We start from the raw sequence: 20,094 nt of genomic DNA, 5'->3' as shown, positions 1-20,094 counted from the left end.
ATTGTAAGTTACTGAAAAAGGAAAAAAAGAGCAAGACCTGATATAAAATAAAGCAATTTCTTCTGAAATGCCATCTACTCTATTTCACGGAGTAGCTGTGAGGATTATATTTGCACAGCATTAGGTGTTACTAATCTAATATCCAGCCTAAAGACTCTCAATTAATGGTCAATGCCATCTTTAGTAACCAGGGGAGACAGCCCATTTAAAAATTAACTCTCAGATAAATTACTTAAAATACATATTATGACTGAATAGTTGGGACTGTTAAACACTTCCAAACAAAAAACTGTTTCTTCATTAATTAAGAGGCATCCAGTAGCTTCAAGAAGTTTTCATGGAGGTACTGATCATGAAAAACTCAAGGACCAAGATTCAGAGGTAAGAAAGTTAGCTTAGGCTTTTTACATTTTAAAAAATGATTTTTTACTAAGAAAAAAAAGGAAAGCACAGGGCTATATTTCTACTTGCAAACAACTCACCTGCAGCTGCTCTTCACGTTTCTCCATAGTCTGCTGCATGTTCTCCAATGTTCCTTCCAAGTTTTGTAAATCCTCTTGCATTGTGCTGGGCAGTCCACCTTCAACCTGCAACTGCTTAGCTTGGGAAATCTGCTGTTGCACATCTTGCCTCTTTGCACGGAGTCTCCTTGTCCTTTGCTAAAAGGATTCATGCAACAGGAATTATGAGACTTTTTAGTTTCTTTGGAAACTGGCACAATGAAATCACTTTCTGCATTTGCAGGCATATGCAATTAGAGTAACAGACAAAGGTAACAAAACTGATGAGCCTCATATACCCACCAAAAACACACCTCAGGGTCTGAAACTCGTATAGAACATTTTAATGTACAAATGGGAGAAGAAGAGTGACAGTATGGTCATTTATCCAAAGCAATATTTTAGAAAGTAGAAGCAGCAACAGTTGAAGAACTGCAGTAGTAGCCACATGTGCGTGTATTCCTCACGGCCAGAAGCAGGGAAGTCTGCTGTGCACTATTTGAGGCACAGGTTGGAGCCTCAGAGTGATCAAAGCATTATATCAATCTTCATTAAAGAGCAGTAGGGGGACAGCCAAGTTACATAACCATAGAATTGTTTGGTTGGAAAAGTCCTTTGAGATCATCAAGTCCAATAGTACCTGTTCGCTACTAACCATATCCCTGAGCACTTCATCTACCCATCTTTTTAAACATCTCCAGAGATGACGACTCAATCACCTTTTTGGGCAGCCTGTTCTGGTGTCTGATAACTCCTTCAGTGAAGAAATTTTTCCCTAATGTCTAATCTGAACCTCCCCTGGTGCAACTTGAAGCCATTTCCTCTCATTCTGTCACTCATCACTTTGGAGAAGAGACCAACAGCCACCTCACCATAGACTCCTTCAAGATAGTTGTAGACAGTGATAAGGTACCCTCTCAGCCTCATTTTCTCCAGACTAAACAATCCCAGTTCCGTCAGCCACAAGACTTGCTCTCCAGTCCCTTCACCATCTTCATTGCCCTTCTCTGGACATGCTCTAGCACCTCAATGTCCTTCTTGTAGTGAGGGGCCAAAAACCGAAAAAACTATTCAAAGTTTGGCCCTATCAATGCAGAGTACAGGGGGACGATCACTTCCCTGGTGATTTACTCTCTCTTTGATGCATTTTGCTTTGTAGCACTATCATAAACTCCTAAGACTTGAGCTTGAACCGTTGCCAGCCTTGCTAGGTAAGTTCACAGCTCCCTGCTCAATTCTACTCTGGGTATCTTCAGGTCATTGCCAAAGTCTGTTTTTACCTTAACGTACTTTGTATCATAAGATGGAGAGTCCGAAAACTCAAGAAGTTAACAATTCCTGCTACCTCTCCTATGATGGACAAGGAATGTAGAGTACTGATAGAATAAAAACCTTACCACATACAACAGTTTTTACAAACATCAGAGATTTTAGATACCATAGAGGTAAGACGTAGTAGTGCCTGATCAGACAATAAGAAAAGTCTGTCCTTACAGAAATATATGTTAATATAAAACCCTTACAGAATTCCAAACATTGACATTAATTTATTCTTATTAGCTTCGAGCATGCCTCTAAGTTTATTTCCCATATTTGGCCTTAAAACCCATGATTCCTGCTGTGTGCAACACATGCAGTTCATTGTTACTGTAGCCTGTAGATGTTTTGATCTATTATCAATGCATAAAGCTCTACAGACTGGAGGCCAATTTGTCACTGCAGTAGATACCTAGATGAGGACATGAGGCTGAAGATACATCTCCTCTCTAGCATTTAGATTTAAGGGAACATCAAAGCTGCTGAAGTAAAGGAATTTCCAAAACCAGGATTTGGAAAAATTTACCATGATAAAATCTGACATGTACTCTTTAAGAAGGTAAAGAAAGAGACTACCTGTTTGCAGAGTACTCTTATACAAAATTTCTAGTAAATGAAGCCTGTTTTTCAGTTGTTCTGTGCCCCCCAAAAATGTGAAATAAAAGGAAAGTCAATAAAATTTGAAAGCTCCTCCTTGGGCATTAACAGTTAAGAAATATCAAGTATTTTTTTCATTATAAGAAATCAATACTACACCATGTAAGACTGTTTCCTTCATAACTTTCAAATGTAAAGATTTATGCTAATGAATATAACAAAATTTAGTTATTACATATATTCTACCTTAAAAAAAAAATAATAAAAAATCAGTGGGGACATAAGTGATTGCCCTACCTGATGATGAAGTAGTAGTTGCTGAGCTTGTAATAAACTTTCAGTATCCAGGATCTTTTCAGCTTCTGCTTGGGCTTCTTTAGAGTTGTTGATTAACTCTTCAATTGCACTTTTAACTTCTTCTTTGAACTGCACACAGTCTCCAACAGTGCCTAATGTTTTTTCAATCTAGAATTAAAGATAACTTTCAGTGTTTCAAGTTGACAGGCACATCTATATTTTAAGGTCACATTTATATTTGGTATATTTTTTAAAAAAAATACAGTATATTGTCTAAATTTGAATCATTTTTTCTTCAGCATTCTTAATAGATACCTCTACCTTTACATTGAAAGAATGACTGTAGACGTAAAATGTGGCCAAAGAAACCTTTGACTTGTTTAGTCATACTCCCTATTATACTGCCATACAGTAAATAGCTGTCTGGGATAGCCAGTCATAACTTAGAAAATACAAGCTGTCCTTACCCTTGCAAGCTGACACAGATTCCAAAATACTTGTGCTATCCAACTCACAAAAAATCTTGTTGCCTCTTGACCTTCTAGAGCAACACCCTGGTGAATCCCAAATACATTAAAATGACCTGTTCCCCTGGTTTTATGGACAATATGCACGTGGTGCAATACCCAGTCTCAGTTTGTAGAATTTTATAAACAAAAGATACATCTATTCAACATATAAGAACATTCTTCCCTCTTTGCATGATTCAGCTAACTACTTGTAGCTGATTCCCAGCATGGACACTTCCTCAGACAGTCCCTGTGTTTAAAGGTTTTAAACAGAAAGTATCCTAGATCTAACAAACTCCTTTCTTTTCTTCCTCCCTTCTTTTCCTTCTTTCCAGTCCACATTCACTTTCAGTGGTCATTCAGATTCAAGACATTCTCTTTCCTGTTATATAAATGTTTAGGCTTTCTCTCAAAAAAACATTGCTCAACTCTAGAAATACCCAGTATCAGTCTTTCTCTAAACAATCTAATCCATCTGATTAACAAGCTGTAAATTCATATGCAAAGAGTATTCAGACTTTTAAGAATCAGAAGTCTCATAACTATAACATGATATAATATGAAGTGCCATTTAAATTATGCTTTTATTCAAAACAAATTTAGATTTTAGTTGTTCTTTTCTTTTTACCTTCATGAACTTTAGTTTCCCTTAATTCTGTCTTCTGGAGGAAACAAAAAGCAAAAGTACTTTTGCAGTCACTTGAAAATCATAAAATTGGTTGAATCAGCTTTTCCAACACCTACAAGGTCTGCACAAGAATCAACCTTTACAATGGAATTTGAAGCCTGAACTCTTTTTCTATCCTGAACTCATTTATTTGAAATGGATCTGTTCATCCTAAGTCTAAGACATTCTGAGTTTCTCTTGACCTTTTAACTGTGAAAACTGTGAAGCAGTAAGTTCCCCAATATCCCAGAAAAATGAAGAGTTCAGTGAATTATAAGAGGTTCTGCTTCTTACCAGTTAGAAACTTCCAATGATTTCAGCAGTTACAGTATCTCATTATAATTTACACCCCAGAAAACTGCAGCCTTTTCCTGCAAATTCAGTGCATGGTAGACAACCTAAATGACTGGAAACTACCTCACAGAAGTTCATTTATTATTTCAGCATAAAATATAAATAAAAAGATTCAAGTCAAAAATCTATATCCATTAGGTGTTCACTAAGAGCTGATTGTAGAAAACTTTTGCCTCTAAAAATACTGACATTTTGATTCCAAAACCCTTTACTATGATGCTTCCCAATCCTGCAAAGGGAAAAGATCCATTACAATAATGTCAGTATTTTTTTGCCTGCTACTCTCAAGGCTTTCCTACCCAGGCAGTACAAATGAGTTTTTCATTGCTGAATGCTTGTAGATCAGTTAACAAAAACACAGCAGGGAACTTATGCTTGTGAAGCCACGATTGATGTAATGTCATGTGACACTATAAATGGGGATTCCTTGTGTCTTATACTGTACCTCAGCCAGGAGATCTAGGAGGCCCTTGAAGTCACTGGAAAGCTTACAAAGCTCATTCTCTGTCTTTTTAGCCTCCAAATCAGGACATACTGCAGTCAAAACAGCAAGCGTAGATTTCAGCCAGCTGTGATTTTCTCCTTGCTTGTTAATATGCTTCCTAATTTCCTATGGAAGGATCAAAACATATTTTCTTCAAATAAAATATTTTAATGAGCAACAATGATGGCCCCAGTTCAAAGATTAGTAGTGTAAACACACTCACTACCTTTATTCTTATCTTGAAACACTAGAAATGTAGCATTTTTCTATTTGCATACGCTATGTGATTCTGTTCTAGTCAATGGCTAGATTTTTGCATTTCGTCTACAGATTTCACTCTATTACTACTTATTACACTGTTCTTTAATAGTGGAGCACATTTTCCTCACAAACTATATAACATTTTCACTTACAGAGAAATAGATAGATAGACAGACAGATAGATGGTAGACACGATTGTATCTATTTTCCATATATTGACCAATTTTCTTAGTTACCATTCAAATCTTAAATGCTGACTTCCCTAAAGATAAAATCTCATATGGCATAAGGCTTTGTGTATTTTTTTCCTATTTGAATAACATTTTTTCCCCTCTTTTCACCCAGTAGTTCCTTCATATCTTTGTGCCAGTGATGAGAAGTTGCCAGCAGTGAAACTGCGTGAGTAAATCAGACTTTTTGGAGTAGGAGTATCCATGAAGCTAAAGGTCTTTCCTCTTTATCAAGGTCATCCTAATTATGTTTCACCGCATTGTTAGCCTCATAACCCACTCATGACTTTGACACAAACTCCTACAATATGTGATATTCCTATTTTAGCTCCTAGTATGTGAAATTAAAAAAGAATTAAGGGTCAAGCTTCGTCCCAAGGAACGCCATACATTATTATGTAAAACTATTTTAACAAAACAACTCAATCTTCAACTATTCTATCACTTCTGTTACTGGTCACTAACTCAAAAGTGAATGGTAGAATATCTTTGCCTCCACTGTTATAGTATTAGAGAAGAGAAATTTTGTTAGAGAAGCTTTCTCTAAATGTAAAACAGTAACTTGATTTTTCAAAAATTTTGTCTTTTCTTTGCACAGTGATTTGAACTGTGTACACAGCAGAATAGGGAGCTTCTATATGTTAAATGTTGTGAATATACAGGTAAAGGGACCTGTAATTCTTTAAGTGGGAACTTCGGCTACACTTTGTTGCACGTGGAACTTTTTCCTGAAAATATGTTTAATACCAGGAATCAGCAGAGCTAGTAAGGTCTACATAGTAAAACACTTGCACTACTTCAGATTAGAATTTTATCCAAAGTCCCAGTGGCAATGCCAGTAACTTTGTTAGATTACAAATCAAGGGCTCACCCCCACAGATGTTTTAAATTGCTTGTATTTGGTAGTATCATTGACACTTTCCTTTATCTTCTTTAGCTCTCTTTCTGTTGATGAAATCCAACTTGCCAATTCAGAAAATCTGAAACAAATCATCACAAAATGCACAGCAAGGAAAAAAGTTAGAGGAAAAAACGCCACCATCAAGTGATAACATCTTATTTTTAAACCAAAAATTAAAAAATCCACTCAAAACCCCATTATAACTTGTAGAATTACTACATGAAGAATAGCTTTCTACTTGAAGCTAACAACACAGTATCATTCTTCATGTGGTACTGATCTACATCAACATTTAGAGGACTGACTGCATATTAAAAATTTATAAGACCCAGCTAGCAATTGAGCTGGCACCTGTTCTTATAGCCCTTCCAGGCATCCGAGTGCTCTGTTAGCTTTATGTAAGTGCTGTCTATCTGGGATTTGAGATCCTTCAGGATTCGTTGGCTGGTTTCCAATGCAGCCCTCACAGGATCAGTAACTGGGAGTTTTTGGCACAGTTCTTCAATCCTTTGAAGCCTTTTCTCACACAGCTGGTAAGGTCCCTTGTCACCGAAGAACAACTGATAGGAGACAAAGCAGAAAATTTGATAAAAACACAAATTGGCAGAAATCAAAACATATCTATATATTTCCTATAAACTGAACTAATCTCAAATCAAAATTTTTCTTAAAGACCCCAATGACTTATGTGATTTAGTTGTGTACAGAGCGTGTGATGTCTTAAGAGATGATCAGACCTTCTTTTTATTATTGACATTGAAATGTATTTCTGTAAATGCCCATGTGGTGGCATATAATTCATACCATGTGTTCTTTGATCATCCTTTCATTGCCTTCTCTCGATAACACCTTGTTCTGCCGAGCTAGTTCAGCTTTGCATTCCTCCACTGTGACCAGGAACTTGCTTTTCTGTACTTCAATCTTCAAGTGGATCAAATGATACGGGGCTTCTGTTTGAAGATCCTACATGCCCACAGGGACCGTAAACAAGCACAGAGATAAAACACTACTCCCATTACCTCAGCCTGAACTTACTACAAATAAATTATCTAAAAACTGCTAATACAGAAAATAAAGCATATATATGCATGAACAGAAGAGAGTTTCTAGGTATTCATTTAATTTAATAAGGCAACTCTGTTACCGATATCTCAGATATATAAAAAAGTCATGAGTTTGGGGGGACCAGGATTTGTGTGTATAAGGAACATTATACGTGTATATATACATTATACAAATATTTGTAAGATATACACAGTATTTCCTTTATAAAATAATAAAGCAAACAATAGCAGTAAAACTATATTCACAACTACTTCCAGAAGTTCCTGTTTGCATACTAGTGAGAAACAGCTAGCAAGCTGTGGAATTTTTTGCTATGAGCAATGCCTGTTCAGTTGTTAGAGACTTTGGAAGAAGACACAATTTAAACTGATGGCCTGATCTCTTCCAAATTCGTTTTGTTAAGGGTAGGAAAACAACTATAATCATCCAACATCAGCACAAAGTAAGAAAAGCTAGCACCTATTTTCAATAAATGTTCTTAACACAGTTATCATTATGGCTGCACGTGGGGGAGAAATTAAGATTTCATAATTAATTTTTCACATTTCTTGACTTTTGACTACTATCGTTAACAGGGCTTTTTCAAGAGGGTATTTGTAGGTGTAACTATTTAATGTTGTAAAACACAATTGTGTGGGAAAATGAATAATACAACTTTTTTTTTTATTACTTTTTTTTTCAACATATAGGTCACGCAGAAATATTCCAAAGTTTAGCTTACATTTTCCAGAGACATCATTCAATGTCACTAACCTTCCACTGCCTATGTAGTTTTCTCACAGCTTCCTGCAGGCTATGTTGTTCTTGTTCTGGGAGGATGTCAGTAAGTTCATCACACGCTTTCAGAAAGGCATTTAGGACTCTCTGATCCAACTGATTAAAGAATTCCTGATATTGAGGCAGAAAGTGAGAAGATGAAGCTAACTGATACAGTAACCTTCCAATATGAATTTCCCTAACACACTCTAAGTTTCAAGGTTACGTCTGCTGCAGTGAAGAACTGAAGTTTGAGCTAAGGGAAGAACTAATCTAGCTATTTGAGGTCCAGCAAATTAATTTATTCTTAGCCAGTATACTGAGATCATATTTTAACAAGGATACATTTTAAAGCTACATTCATAAGTAATGGTTTTAATATAGACACAGATATTCATCAAAAGAAAAAAAAAAAACCAAAAAGAAAAGAAAAGGCAGTGGATGCATGAGACTGGCAAAATGTAGTGTCCTCACTCCAATGGTTCTACTGACAAAGCCAATCCTATTTCCTACGAGGTCTCCTTTCTCCACCTCTGGTTGCTTACATTCATCAAACAAAGGGGTGATATTTTTTTCCTTTTTGTTTTCCTATCTTAACATTAGTTTGACCTGATCTATATAACTTCTATACACAAAAGAAATCCATAACAACTTTAAAATTAAGTAGGTTTTTCACTTGCATGTCATGCACTTAAAGATTCCACCGAGGAAGGTCAGAGAAATTACTCACGCTATGTTTCCTGAGAAGTTCTTCGGGATTTCCTTTTTCTTTTAAGCAACAATTGGCAATCTGTATTACTTTCTCCAGTTCTGCTCTAGACTCCTCAAATTTCTTCATCAAACGGCTATTTGCTTCTATGTTTTTTCTCCAGTCACCAGCTTTCCTGACCATATTCTGAGTTATAAGCAAAGAAAATGAGCTGGTACTTTCCCACTGATTTTTATTTGCTCTTTTACCATGATCTTACAAACATTTGATTGGTGTCATTCATTCAAATACATGCCGTTCACAAGTGCTTCTCCCTTTCGTGCTCCCATTTTCCCAATTTTCAATACTTATACATTAGCAAAAGGCTTTTGCTAATGTCATTCTTCATTCAAATAAAAATGGGTAGCTATCTAATACAGACTTCTGATAACTTTCATAATGCCATTTGGCTAGTGTTTCATTCCTAACACCTGCTTTCAAATGTAAAGTAGCTAGTATGGCTAAAAGCTTGCCATTCCATTTTTCCTAGTAGCAGACCACCTACTCCTACATTACTCTGCACAAAGGAGGTTTGACCTATGGATCCAACTGTTTCCATGTCACAGGTCTTCTGACCTGGACGAAGTTTGTACGATTAAATGGAGAGGAAATTTTGTGATTTAGTTGCCACTCTGAAGTGATCTTGCTTTGAAATCTTAGTAAATGCTCCTCATTATGCTGTTTTGTAGTCTGTTTCAGTGCGCTACATTATCCAATGGTTACAATTGAATAAGCAAATAACAAAATTTACCAGGAGAAATCAACAGTTCACCGGTTGTAATTACCTTGCTGCAGGTGAACGCTGCTTACTAACCACACACTTCACTATCCTCACTGATTACAAACCCTAGTGTAAGGCGTTGTAATGACTTGTGAGCTAATCAAACCTGTAATTCTCAAATTGAATATCTTGCAAGCCTTTTAAAAGCTTCCTGATAAATACTTGTGTATAATAATAGAATCATATAGGAAAGTATTCTTTACAGGTGAGAATGTCAGTTTCCAGATCCATAAATATTTTAACTCTGTGTATGCCATATTTTGTATTGTTATTCCATGTTACACCAAGAGATAAATCACCATCTATATTAATAGAAATAAAATAATTAATGTTTAACATGGTAAATTTACCAAGCTACAACTGTATCTGCTTCTGTTACTATAAGCTAAACTTAAATAATTTATTTCTAAATTGTAAATCAAAACCCACTGATCCTAGAGTACAACCCACGAAACACAATGGCAATTTTGAAATCCACCTCTCAGAGACAGCTCTTTACCGACAGGTGATTTTCTGTAGCTTAAAATTAAAGATAGCCTTATACTGAACAGTAATTGCCTGAAAAGAAGTCTAACGTAACCCAACATCTAGAGATCTGATTCCAAGATAATGGTTAATTTCATGCTAGAGAGGGGCTAGACTGGGGCTAAATATAAAAAAAAATATCAATATGGCTAACAACAACACAGAGCTCTACAGGTAATTTAAATTATAGCCTAAAGTACACATCTTTACATGAACAAATGCAAATACCTATTTGCAAATCTCTATATGCATAATCCATTGTATTTTCTGGGGAGATACAATGCCCAGCAGCATTTGCAAGTTTCCATCTTCCATGCTTTGTGTGAAAGGGGATGTATGGGAACATAGGAGCAAATAATTAGCCAAGATAACAAAGTCATAGAAACAAAAACCAGTGCAGCCCTAGCAGGTGGATTTCATGTCCTCATTCTAAAGGATCCCGAGATGTGTGAAAATTCTTAAATACTGAGTTCTTCTGAGGCATTCTTACCTCTGAATAACTGCAAGGAGAATATGACCATCACTCCCCTGACCAGTTATTACCTAATACAGACAAATCCTTAATTAATAACTTGACATCAGAGAGGAGAGTTTCCTACAACAGTAGCTGCAGAGTGATGAAACGGAGATACAGTAGAATGGATCAGTTGCATATGAACAAGCTTTCAAAAATATCCACCAAGGTACAACATAATTACCTGAAAAGTAATCTGAACTTGTGTAACTTTCTTCTGAAACGTTGACTGATGGAAATGCCGTATCACTTCACTTGAAGTCACACACTGCAGGATACCCTGACTATTTCTCTCAATCAGGGACACATCTTTCTTGCAGTTTTCTTGATAAGCTACTAAATCCTGTGAGAAAAACAAACAAACAAACAAATCTCTGTTTATTTCTCAATCAGCAGAAACCAGCACCCTCCATATAACTGAGGAGATTTTGGTTCCTTGGTTGGCACATAACTGCAGAAGAAACATGTCTTTTAATTGTGACATTCTGAAGCAGATTAACCTTCAGCAGTAGAAGAAAGATCTCATTTTATATTTTTTAAATATACACACACATACGCACACACAAAGTCAAATCTCTTTGTTCCAATATTATTTTTTTTTTCCCAAGGGACTCTAAAGGGCTTTGAAAGACTTCAGCTTCATTTACATATACTACATATACTACCCCTCAAATCCAACTGTAATGAAATGTCAATTTTAAAGGACTACTTCCAGGCTATATACGACACATACACAAGGATAAATCCTAGCTCCTAAGCAAGATCCTTATATTCTCCTTTACCTTTCTCAGTGAGTTCTGAGTAGCTCTGAATTCACTCAGAATGATACATTTTTTTGGTCAGGTAGAAAAACTAATGTTCTACTACAATGCAGTCAAAGAAAGAAACTACTTCCAAAATTCTAAGAAGCTTCCATGATTTTCCAAGAAAACCTATGGAAGCTCTTGACCATGTCATTGCATTTGCTTAATAAAAAACGCAATGCATTTCTGATACTTTTGTCCAATTTCTGCTAGATTTTTTAAAAATTAGTAAATAAATTCTAATAATTACTTCTCGAATTGAAACCACGAGCACCAGGAAGGAATAAAAGTTTCAATTTTTTGTATATTTATGCTTAGCTTACTTTAGGACAGTATACTTGTTGTCTGAATATGAAGAAACATTTTCTCAGCTTAACAAGTTGCAATTCAAATTCCTAAAGCTAACAGTACATACTCAGAGGCAACAGATCTTTGCAAGATGTTTTTGAAACTTACTTGGGCTTTTTGTTTAAGAACAGTTGTAGGCTGTGCTTCAGGATCCTGGATAGAAATTATTTCATTGACTTTTTCAAGAGATTCATAAAAATGTGTGATTTGTTTCTCTAGTTCTTCCAGCGGAGACAGTAGGTGCTGGCATTCATACACCAGGGCACAGGAATACTCCTTAACCTTTTTGCCATTTTAAAGAAAAATAATTATTAAAAAATTTGTAAAATTCAATAAATAGCAGCTTCCTCTGCATGCAGATTTATATGGTTGCCAAGTCCTAAGAATATTACATTGAAGGACAGTAGTCTTAAAGTCGAAAAGAAGTAACATTTTCTTCCCCATTAATCCAATCTATTATTACTATAACTATATATTTTCTCAAATGCATATATCTGAGCATTTATGTAGAAAAGCTTATTGTTTACTAGTTCAACAGTCAACATGTGTAGTAGAAAAAGTAATCTGCAACCTTGCCCAGCTGTTCTTTGATCCTTGACAAAGTTCCAAGCATTTCATTGACTTCCTCTTGTGCAACTTCTTTTGTAAGAAGTTGTGCAGTTCTTGTAACCATTTTGTACTGAGCTTCCATTGCAGCCAATTTCTGCTTAATATTCTGAAACAAATGTTTCAAAAAAAAATATTTCAACAACAGCATTTATGCATTCAAGGGAGATACAAGTCTGTTCTCAACAGATAACAGAGATATATTCCAATTATAAATTGTTTTCATAATTGATTTCAGTGAATACTGGATTATATTTCAAATGCAAGAAAACCATGCCAAAGGGTATTGCTCAGCTTACCTGAATGTGATTTGAAACTAGAGAGAAAGAAATATCCAGTGGGATATTTCCAGTGGAAATAAGCTCTGGAAATGTCACTGAAGAATATAATAATTTATATTAGCTTTAGCACAAACACATGCAGCTTGGGCAACAAACCAGAGGAACTGGAAGCTACCATGCTGCCAGAAAGCTCTGATCTGATTGCCATGACGGAAATCTGGTGGGATGAATCCCATGACTGGAGTGTGGCTATTGATGACTATGGGCTGTTCAGAAGGGATAGACCAGTAAGGAGGGGTGGCGTGCTGCCCTCTGTATCAGAATATAGCAAGAGTGTGAACACCTGTCCCTGAAGAACAGCCACAAACAGGTTGAAAGCTTATGGGTGAGAATAAAACACTGAGGCAACAAAGGGAACCTCACGGTTGGTGTATACTACAGGCCACCTGATCAAGAAGACCCTACCAATGAAGCCTTTTTCCTCCACCTACAGGAGGCTTCATGCCTGCAAGCCATTTGCCTTACTGGGGACCTTCAACCCCCGTGACATACACTGGAAAAGTAGCATGGCAAGCTATAGGCAATCCAGGAGATTCCTACAGTGCATCAAAGATGGTTTTTCAACCCAGGTAATAGATACGTCCTATCCAAGGGGATAGAATATCGGACCTGATGGTCACCAGTGCAAGTGAACTCATCAGTGATGCCAAGACTGGAGGCAGCTTGGGCTGGTGTGACCATGCATTGGTGGAGTTCAAGGTCACAAGAGACATGAGGCAAGCAAGGAGTACAGTTAGGACCCTAAATATTAGGAAAGCAAACTTCCAGCTCTTCAAGGTATTAGTCAGTAGAACAACCTGGATTGGCAAAGGAATCTAAGACTAATAAGAAGGGCTTCTACAGGCACGTCAACCACAAATGGAAAGTTAAAGAAAGCATACCTGATGAATGAGAATGGAGACCTCCTAACAACAGACAAGGAGAAGGCTGAGGTAGTTAACAAATTTTTTGCCTCATTCCTCACTGACAACTGCTCTCCTCACCCCTCCTGGGTCAATGGGCAACAAGAAGGGGACCAGGGAGGTATAGCCCCACCTACTGTAGGGGAAAATCACATTCATGTCCAACCGAGGAACCTGAACATATATAAGTCTATGGGAGCTGACTAGAGTCCCGAGGAAATAGTCTGATGTCATTCCAAGTCACCTTCTACAATATTTGAAAAGTCATGGCAATCAGGAGAAGTCCCTGTTGACTGGAAGGGCAATGATATGCCCATTTTTTAAAAGCATCGAAAAGATGACCATGGAAACTACCAATCTGTCAACCTCACCTCTATGCATGAGGAGATCACGGAACAGATGCTCCTAGAAGTTATGCTAAAGCACATGGAAGACAGGAAGGTGATTTGAGACAGCCAGTATGACTTCATCAAGGGCAAGACCTGCCTGACCAACCCTATGATGGGGCAACCACATCAGTGGACATGGAAACAGCAGTGGATGTAATCTATCCAGACTTCTATAAAGCCCTTGACATGGTCCCCCACAACATCTTTCTCTAAATTGGGAGAGATATGGATTTGATGGGTAGACCGTTTGGTGGATAAGGAAGTGGTTGGACAGTCACATTCAGAGAGTAGTGGCCAGTGTCTTGATCTCCAGATGGAGATCCATGACAAGTCCCTCAGGGGTCTGTACTGGGACCAGTGCTGTGTAATATTATCATCAATGATACAGACAGCAAGATCAAGTGCACCCTCAGCAAGTTTGCAGATGACACCAAGCTGAGTGGTGCAGCTGGCACACCAGAAGGATGAGATGTCATCCAGAAGGACCTGGACAAGCTGGAGAAGTGGGGCTGTGTGAACCTCATGAGGTTGAACAAAGCCAAGTGCAAGGTCCTACACCTGGATTGGGGCAATCTGCAGTTTCAATATAGGATGGGGGACAATGTGATTGAGAGCGGCCCTACAGAGAAGGACTTGTGTATGCTGATTGATGAGAAGCTTGACATGAGCTGATAATGCACACTCGCAGCCCAGAAGGCCAACTGTATATTAGGATGTATCGAAAGAAGCAAGGCTGGGAGATCAAGGGAGGTGATCCTGCCCCTCAACTCTACTCTCCTTAGACCCCACCTGGAGTATCGTGCCCAGTTCTGGAATCCCCAACAGAAGAAGGATATGGAACCATTGGAATGACTCCAGAAGAGGGCTACAAAGATGATCAGAGGAATGGAGCACCTCTCATACGAGGACAGGCTAAGAGAGCTTGGGTTGTTCAGCCTAGAGAAGAAAAGACTCCGGGGAGATCTTATAGCAGCCTTCTAGTACCTGAAGGGAGTCTACAAGAAAGATGGGGAGGGTCTTTTTACAAGGGCCTGTAGTCATAGGATGAGGGGAAATGGCTTTAAATTGGAAGGGGGAATATTCAGATTAGACATTAGGAAGGAATTCTTCATGATGAGGGCGGTGAGGCTCTGGAACAGGTTGCCCAGGGAAGCTGTGACTGTCCCCCCATCAGGAAGTGATCAAGGCTAGGCTGGATGGGTCCTTGAGCAGCCTGGTCTAGTGGGAGATACCCCTGCCCGTGGTAGGGGAGGTGAAACTAAATGATCTTTAAGGTCCCTTCCACCCCAAACCATTCTATGATTATATGGTTATACAAATAAAGCTCCATTGGTTAAAAAACAATAGCAACAATGGAAATGTATACTCAAATAATGTTATGCTCTCAGAATTAAATACTTAAGTTTGTTTCTTATGAAAGATAAGGAAAGGAATGGAAGAAAGATACTTACTTCTAAATCTTGTACAAACATTTTAACATCAAGGAAGGACACTTCCACAGGAACTGAAAATTTCCTATTGCTTTCATCAATAAAAGCTGTCAAATGGGCAACACCATCCAAGTATTCCTTCCTCATTTTGTCCAATTCATCTGCTCGAGCATACTAAGAAAATGTAAAGTAAAAATAAACAAACAAAAAATTTTCACCCCAAATTGGATCTCTGGCATACAGTAATGATTTAAGAGAATTAGCATGTTTTCAGTGCAATTGCTCGCTGGAAAAACTGTATTCAACAAAATGCAAAATAATTGAAACTCATCTTCTACATTATTTAGACATTAATTGTCTACATTAGTTTCAATAGTGCTGACACGAAAAAGAACAAAACTCATACAAGAGATTGGTCATTTGTAGGGCTTGGATGATTTGGAGAATGCCAGACTCATTTGTTTCTTACCTAGAATTGACATCTCAATTCACTTCTTAGAGTGGAAAAATCAGCATGACAGAAACAATGAAATGCCAATGACAAAAACCATACTGCCAGCACATGAAAGAAGCAGCGTAAGTAGTGGAAGAGAAATTTACATCCTGGGCATTACTGTTTCAACAGTGAACCACTCTAAATAAAGCAAATAAAGCTTAAGGACATTCTAGTCACCAGCTTGGAAAAGTTAAAATCAAAATGGGGATATCATCTGCTTTTCCATTTAACTTGACTGCAAAGGGAATAACATCATGCCAGTAAAGAAAAAAGACTCAGCATCTTTAAACATGCAACTGCTGTTTTAAATCACAGGGAAAATAAGTGGGGGAAAAAGGGGGAAAATATTGCATGTATATTGACCATAGGGAAGATAATTTCTAACATGTTTACAAGCTGTGAAATATCTCTCTGTATTTTTATCTCAGATCTTTGCTTTTTAAAGCTCAAATGTAGAAACAATGCTTCTTTTCAAATCAATTGAATCTCTTTCATGAGAAAAAGAGTGGTTTTTTTTTCATTTACTATCAGTGCCTCCTTGCACACAAGACAGAAGTAATTGACTAATTTGGGGAAAACATTTAGTTAACTGACTTGTATTGTACCTATTTATAGTTACAGTACTATAATTGAATGCAATTTTCATTAAAGAATAAAATATTCACTTTCATTATTTTCATTGTTTAGTTTTACAGAACTCACAATAACAATAGCTACTTAAACCCAAACATTTTCTTCAAAGAACAGAGTGGGGTATGCATAAATAATATTCGTTGTATCAAGACAGGAGACCATAAAGAAAAACTATCACTTAGACTAGCTGAAAATGTTCAAAAAACAAAATAAAAAGCTGTATAATCAAAAAGATAAAGAAAGGAAAATCCCCAAATAAAAAACCTGCTGTTAGGAATTAATTTCTATTTTAAATAATGATGAGTAGTTAGGTACTTTAATAAGTTTTCCTACTGTCCTGCTAGAGGGGCAACTCTGTCTTGCTGGCAGGGAAATGATGAAATAAGTATTTAAAAGCAACAACAGCAAAACCACATACCTGCTTAACTTGCATAAACAGTTCTCTCCATCTTCCATTTAGCAACAGAAGTTGCTGTTTAAGGTCTCTGGAAATGGTCTCATCACATGTTTCAATCAGAAAATTACCAGCATCATTCATGGCTATGTGCTGTTGGATCCAATGAGGTAAGTGCCGGAAAAAATCCTGAAGAAGAAAATTAAAACACCTTTCCAAGACCTTTTCTAACTCTCTACCTTAAATCATGAAACAAGAATGTAACAGCTTGATAAAACTCTTTGAACAACTACCATTTGAAGCTCTTCATATTGGATATGCTATAACAGAATTTTAAAGTCTGTGAACATAACCTACGGAATTAAAAATTACCACTGCTTTACTTACAGCTCATTTTACTCCAGTGAATAGCTTCTGCTAAACTAATTGAGCTCCTTAAGAGAAAACTGCATTAATTGAAAACACTGTCAGGGCTCATCTAACTTCTGTCTTCTCTTGAAACAGTATGGGCTGATATTAACCTGGGCCTTATAGAGACTGTAGAGTGATTCTGCCCCTTCCATGAACCACACGGAGCCTTCCACGGCCGGGCAACCAAGAAGACCCGAGAAGATAAATTCTTAAATGCTGCTTCTTAATCTCAGAGTAGGTGAATGGGGAGGAGAAAAGGATAGTTATCACTGATTTTTTTTTCCCCCCATTCCAGTGAAATAGCTCAAATGGCCCAGCCATAGCACCAAAATGCTTCTGTGTGTCTTGTAGGCAGTACATATCAATAAATTGGTAGAGAAAACAAAGACCAGCTCCCTCCCTTCCTTTTTGCGCTTAAAGAGTATGGGCAACAGTTCCTAAGTCAGGTATTTCCAGGCACTATGACTATAGCTATACCAATAAACAAAACAAGACTCTGTAACTGTCCAATGATTGTCCACACCTTATTTGACATGGTTTTGGCTTGTCCCTGCTACCCTTCTCCCAAACAATAACCAATTTAATGGATGGCACATGACAAGGACTGTTCCCAGTAGACTGAATTATGAGGCCATCTTCTTTAAGAGGAGGAAGAGTAGCCACAAAGATGCAAGCTGAACCATGCCACTTGGTCCTCAGGACTAAGGAAGGGGCACTGACTCATTTTATTTATGACTATCAATCTATTCTATAATTCCAAGATTGTTCATCTAACAGTGACAGCCTCAGGCAATCCTTTGCTCAGAGGCAGATGTGAAAGTCCTGTCCAGTTGTACTATCAGTCACCCCCAGTTTCAGAGCTACTGTTCTGAAACTTCATAGTTTATACTTCTTAGAACCACACATATGTAAAAACAGTTCTGATAAAACCAAAAAGAAAATGTGAAATGGATATATACTGTTCAAATTTGTTGAAGAAAGAATTGAAAAAGGCACAGTGTTTTAAATTCCTAAAGCTGAGATCAACAGAGTACAGGTGGCCTGTACTAATGGATCAGTGAATAAACTTAATCATCTCAGCTAAATTGTAGGTGTACTTTGAATCTTCTTCTACTCACAGTGGAGCACAACCCTTGAATTGTGCAAAGGCTACTCTCTGTGAGCGTAGCCAAAAGAAATTGCCTACTGAATCTGGCAATGGTCAGTTCTCCAACATTCAGGCTTACTAGAGGCCAAGGACAAAAAAGCACATGAACTAAACAACTCGCATCCTTGCTCCCACACACTTATTTCCACAAATCATTACCTTTCTCAGACCCTGCTGGGGAGTCTCTGTAGTTAAGTAGCCAGCCTAAAGCATATGTAAAATTTGGAATTTGGAAGGTATTTTAAATCACACCTCATTCTCAATTAAAACAATGCAATTCTTTTTAAGGTAGTTCCCACATGAGATCTAGAAGCCCTTTGAAACCCTATGGATACAGCTGTTGGAGAAAGTAGGAGAGTGTAGTTATAATGAGATTATGATAGCAAGTGCTTAAGACATAGTGCAAGTAAATAAAGGAGATGTAGAAGGAATGGTTAGTTCATTAATACATTTACTGCTAAACTTCTAGTATTTTGCAGCAAAAAATCCAAGTGCATACTGATGTTTTTTGCAACAACTTCCGTGCTACAAGTTCACAATACGGTTTCTGAAAAACAGAAACCAATGAGAAATCCAACAAACCACTTTCTTTTGCAAAAAGAACATTTGTATTTGTTGGTCTTGAAGTTATACAGAGAAACTGGAAAGAAGAAAAAAGCATGACAGCATGGTAAGAAGCTACGACGGTCTTTGCCTAGGATAGAATATAGGGGGTTTTTGTAATGCAGGTAAGGTTTCCAAATAAGCATCAATGAACTCTTTGTCTCATATTACTGATATATTTGTGGGTGTGCAGAACAAATATTTGAAAATTATTAAAAAAGTTGTATGCCATATTCCAATCAAGTTTTCTTTCACCTGGGATTCCAGATGCTTGTGTTGATGGCTATATGATTAATTGTACAAATATGTAATTATTGTATTTTGGTTTAATAAACAAATATTCAAAGTTCTAAATCAGAACTACCCTTGGAACTATCTAAGTGAATATTATTGCTGTTTGTTGCTAGACTGAACATCGATAGATGAAGTAAATTTTAAAAGATGCATCTCAGTCTACAGGCAAATTACAATAACTCTTAATAATTTTTAACACTTTTGAACCACTATACGTTTAAGAAGATATTAGCATTATGGGAAGAACAATGCTTTCACAGCTACACTTTTCAACAAGGCTTTCTGAAACTCTTCATATATCAGAACAGCAAGAAGTACTTGTTTCAGTAATCTACATCCAACAAGCATATACTCTATGAATATGTTCAGATTTTTGCTTTCGAAATCTTTAAAGGTAAAGTTATAAGATAGATCAGAAAAGTAAATATTTTTATTCTGTTTATATATATGGATACAAGCATATTTCATTTTAAACACTGTCAATTTATTTTCATAAAACATACACAAGGAGTTAAGATCAACCTGATTGGCTGAGGTCACACTCCCTGCTTAGTAATATGGTATTAATTAATATTGGTATTAATATTATGTGAGACTAGTAAACAATTTTCACAGGCTTATTTTTATTTTAAAAGTGTATTCAATTATTTTACATCTACTTAAGTTACCAAACTGTTAACAAAAAGTATACTGGCCCATCACATAACACGAAATGCTCATTCCTGAGCAGGTGTTAGTTTGAAATCTTTAGAACAGAAAAAAAAAGACAGCAAAATTATCTTTATGAATGC

General features: G+C 36.9%; 1 protein-coding gene across 1 annotated transcript in view; it reads right to left on the bottom strand.

Moving 5' to 3' along the window:
• Positions 1 to 20,094, bottom strand: part of SYNE1 (spectrin repeat containing nuclear envelope protein 1) — a 285,435-nt gene that overhangs the window by 178,993 nt on the left and 86,348 nt on the right. Inside the window, exons 17-29 of the mRNA XM_069852100.1 lie at positions 16,873 to 17,037; positions 15,347 to 15,499; positions 12,229 to 12,372; positions 11,766 to 11,939; positions 10,691 to 10,849; positions 8,669 to 8,833; positions 7,936 to 8,070; positions 6,922 to 7,080; positions 6,469 to 6,677; positions 6,088 to 6,196; positions 4,687 to 4,851; positions 2,712 to 2,879; positions 483 to 659 (exon numbers count right to left, since the gene is read on the bottom strand). Coding sequence (XP_069708201.1) covers positions 483 to 659; positions 2,712 to 2,879; positions 4,687 to 4,851; positions 6,088 to 6,196; positions 6,469 to 6,677; positions 6,922 to 7,080; positions 7,936 to 8,070; positions 8,669 to 8,833; positions 10,691 to 10,849; positions 11,766 to 11,939; positions 12,229 to 12,372; positions 15,347 to 15,499; positions 16,873 to 17,037 — 2,082 coding nt within the window. The remainder of the gene's footprint in view (positions 1 to 482; positions 660 to 2,711; positions 2,880 to 4,686; positions 4,852 to 6,087; positions 6,197 to 6,468; positions 6,678 to 6,921; positions 7,081 to 7,935; positions 8,071 to 8,668; positions 8,834 to 10,690; positions 10,850 to 11,765; positions 11,940 to 12,228; positions 12,373 to 15,346; positions 15,500 to 16,872; positions 17,038 to 20,094) is intronic.

This window comes from Phaenicophaeus curvirostris, chromosome 2, assembly GCF_032191515.1.
Source record: "Phaenicophaeus curvirostris isolate KB17595 chromosome 2, BPBGC_Pcur_1.0, whole genome shotgun sequence".
NCBI lineage: Eukaryota > Metazoa > Chordata > Aves > Cuculiformes > Cuculidae > Phaenicophaeus > Phaenicophaeus curvirostris.
Note: the sequence above shows the minus strand (reverse complement) of the source record. Positions and strands in the feature narration are given on the sequence as shown.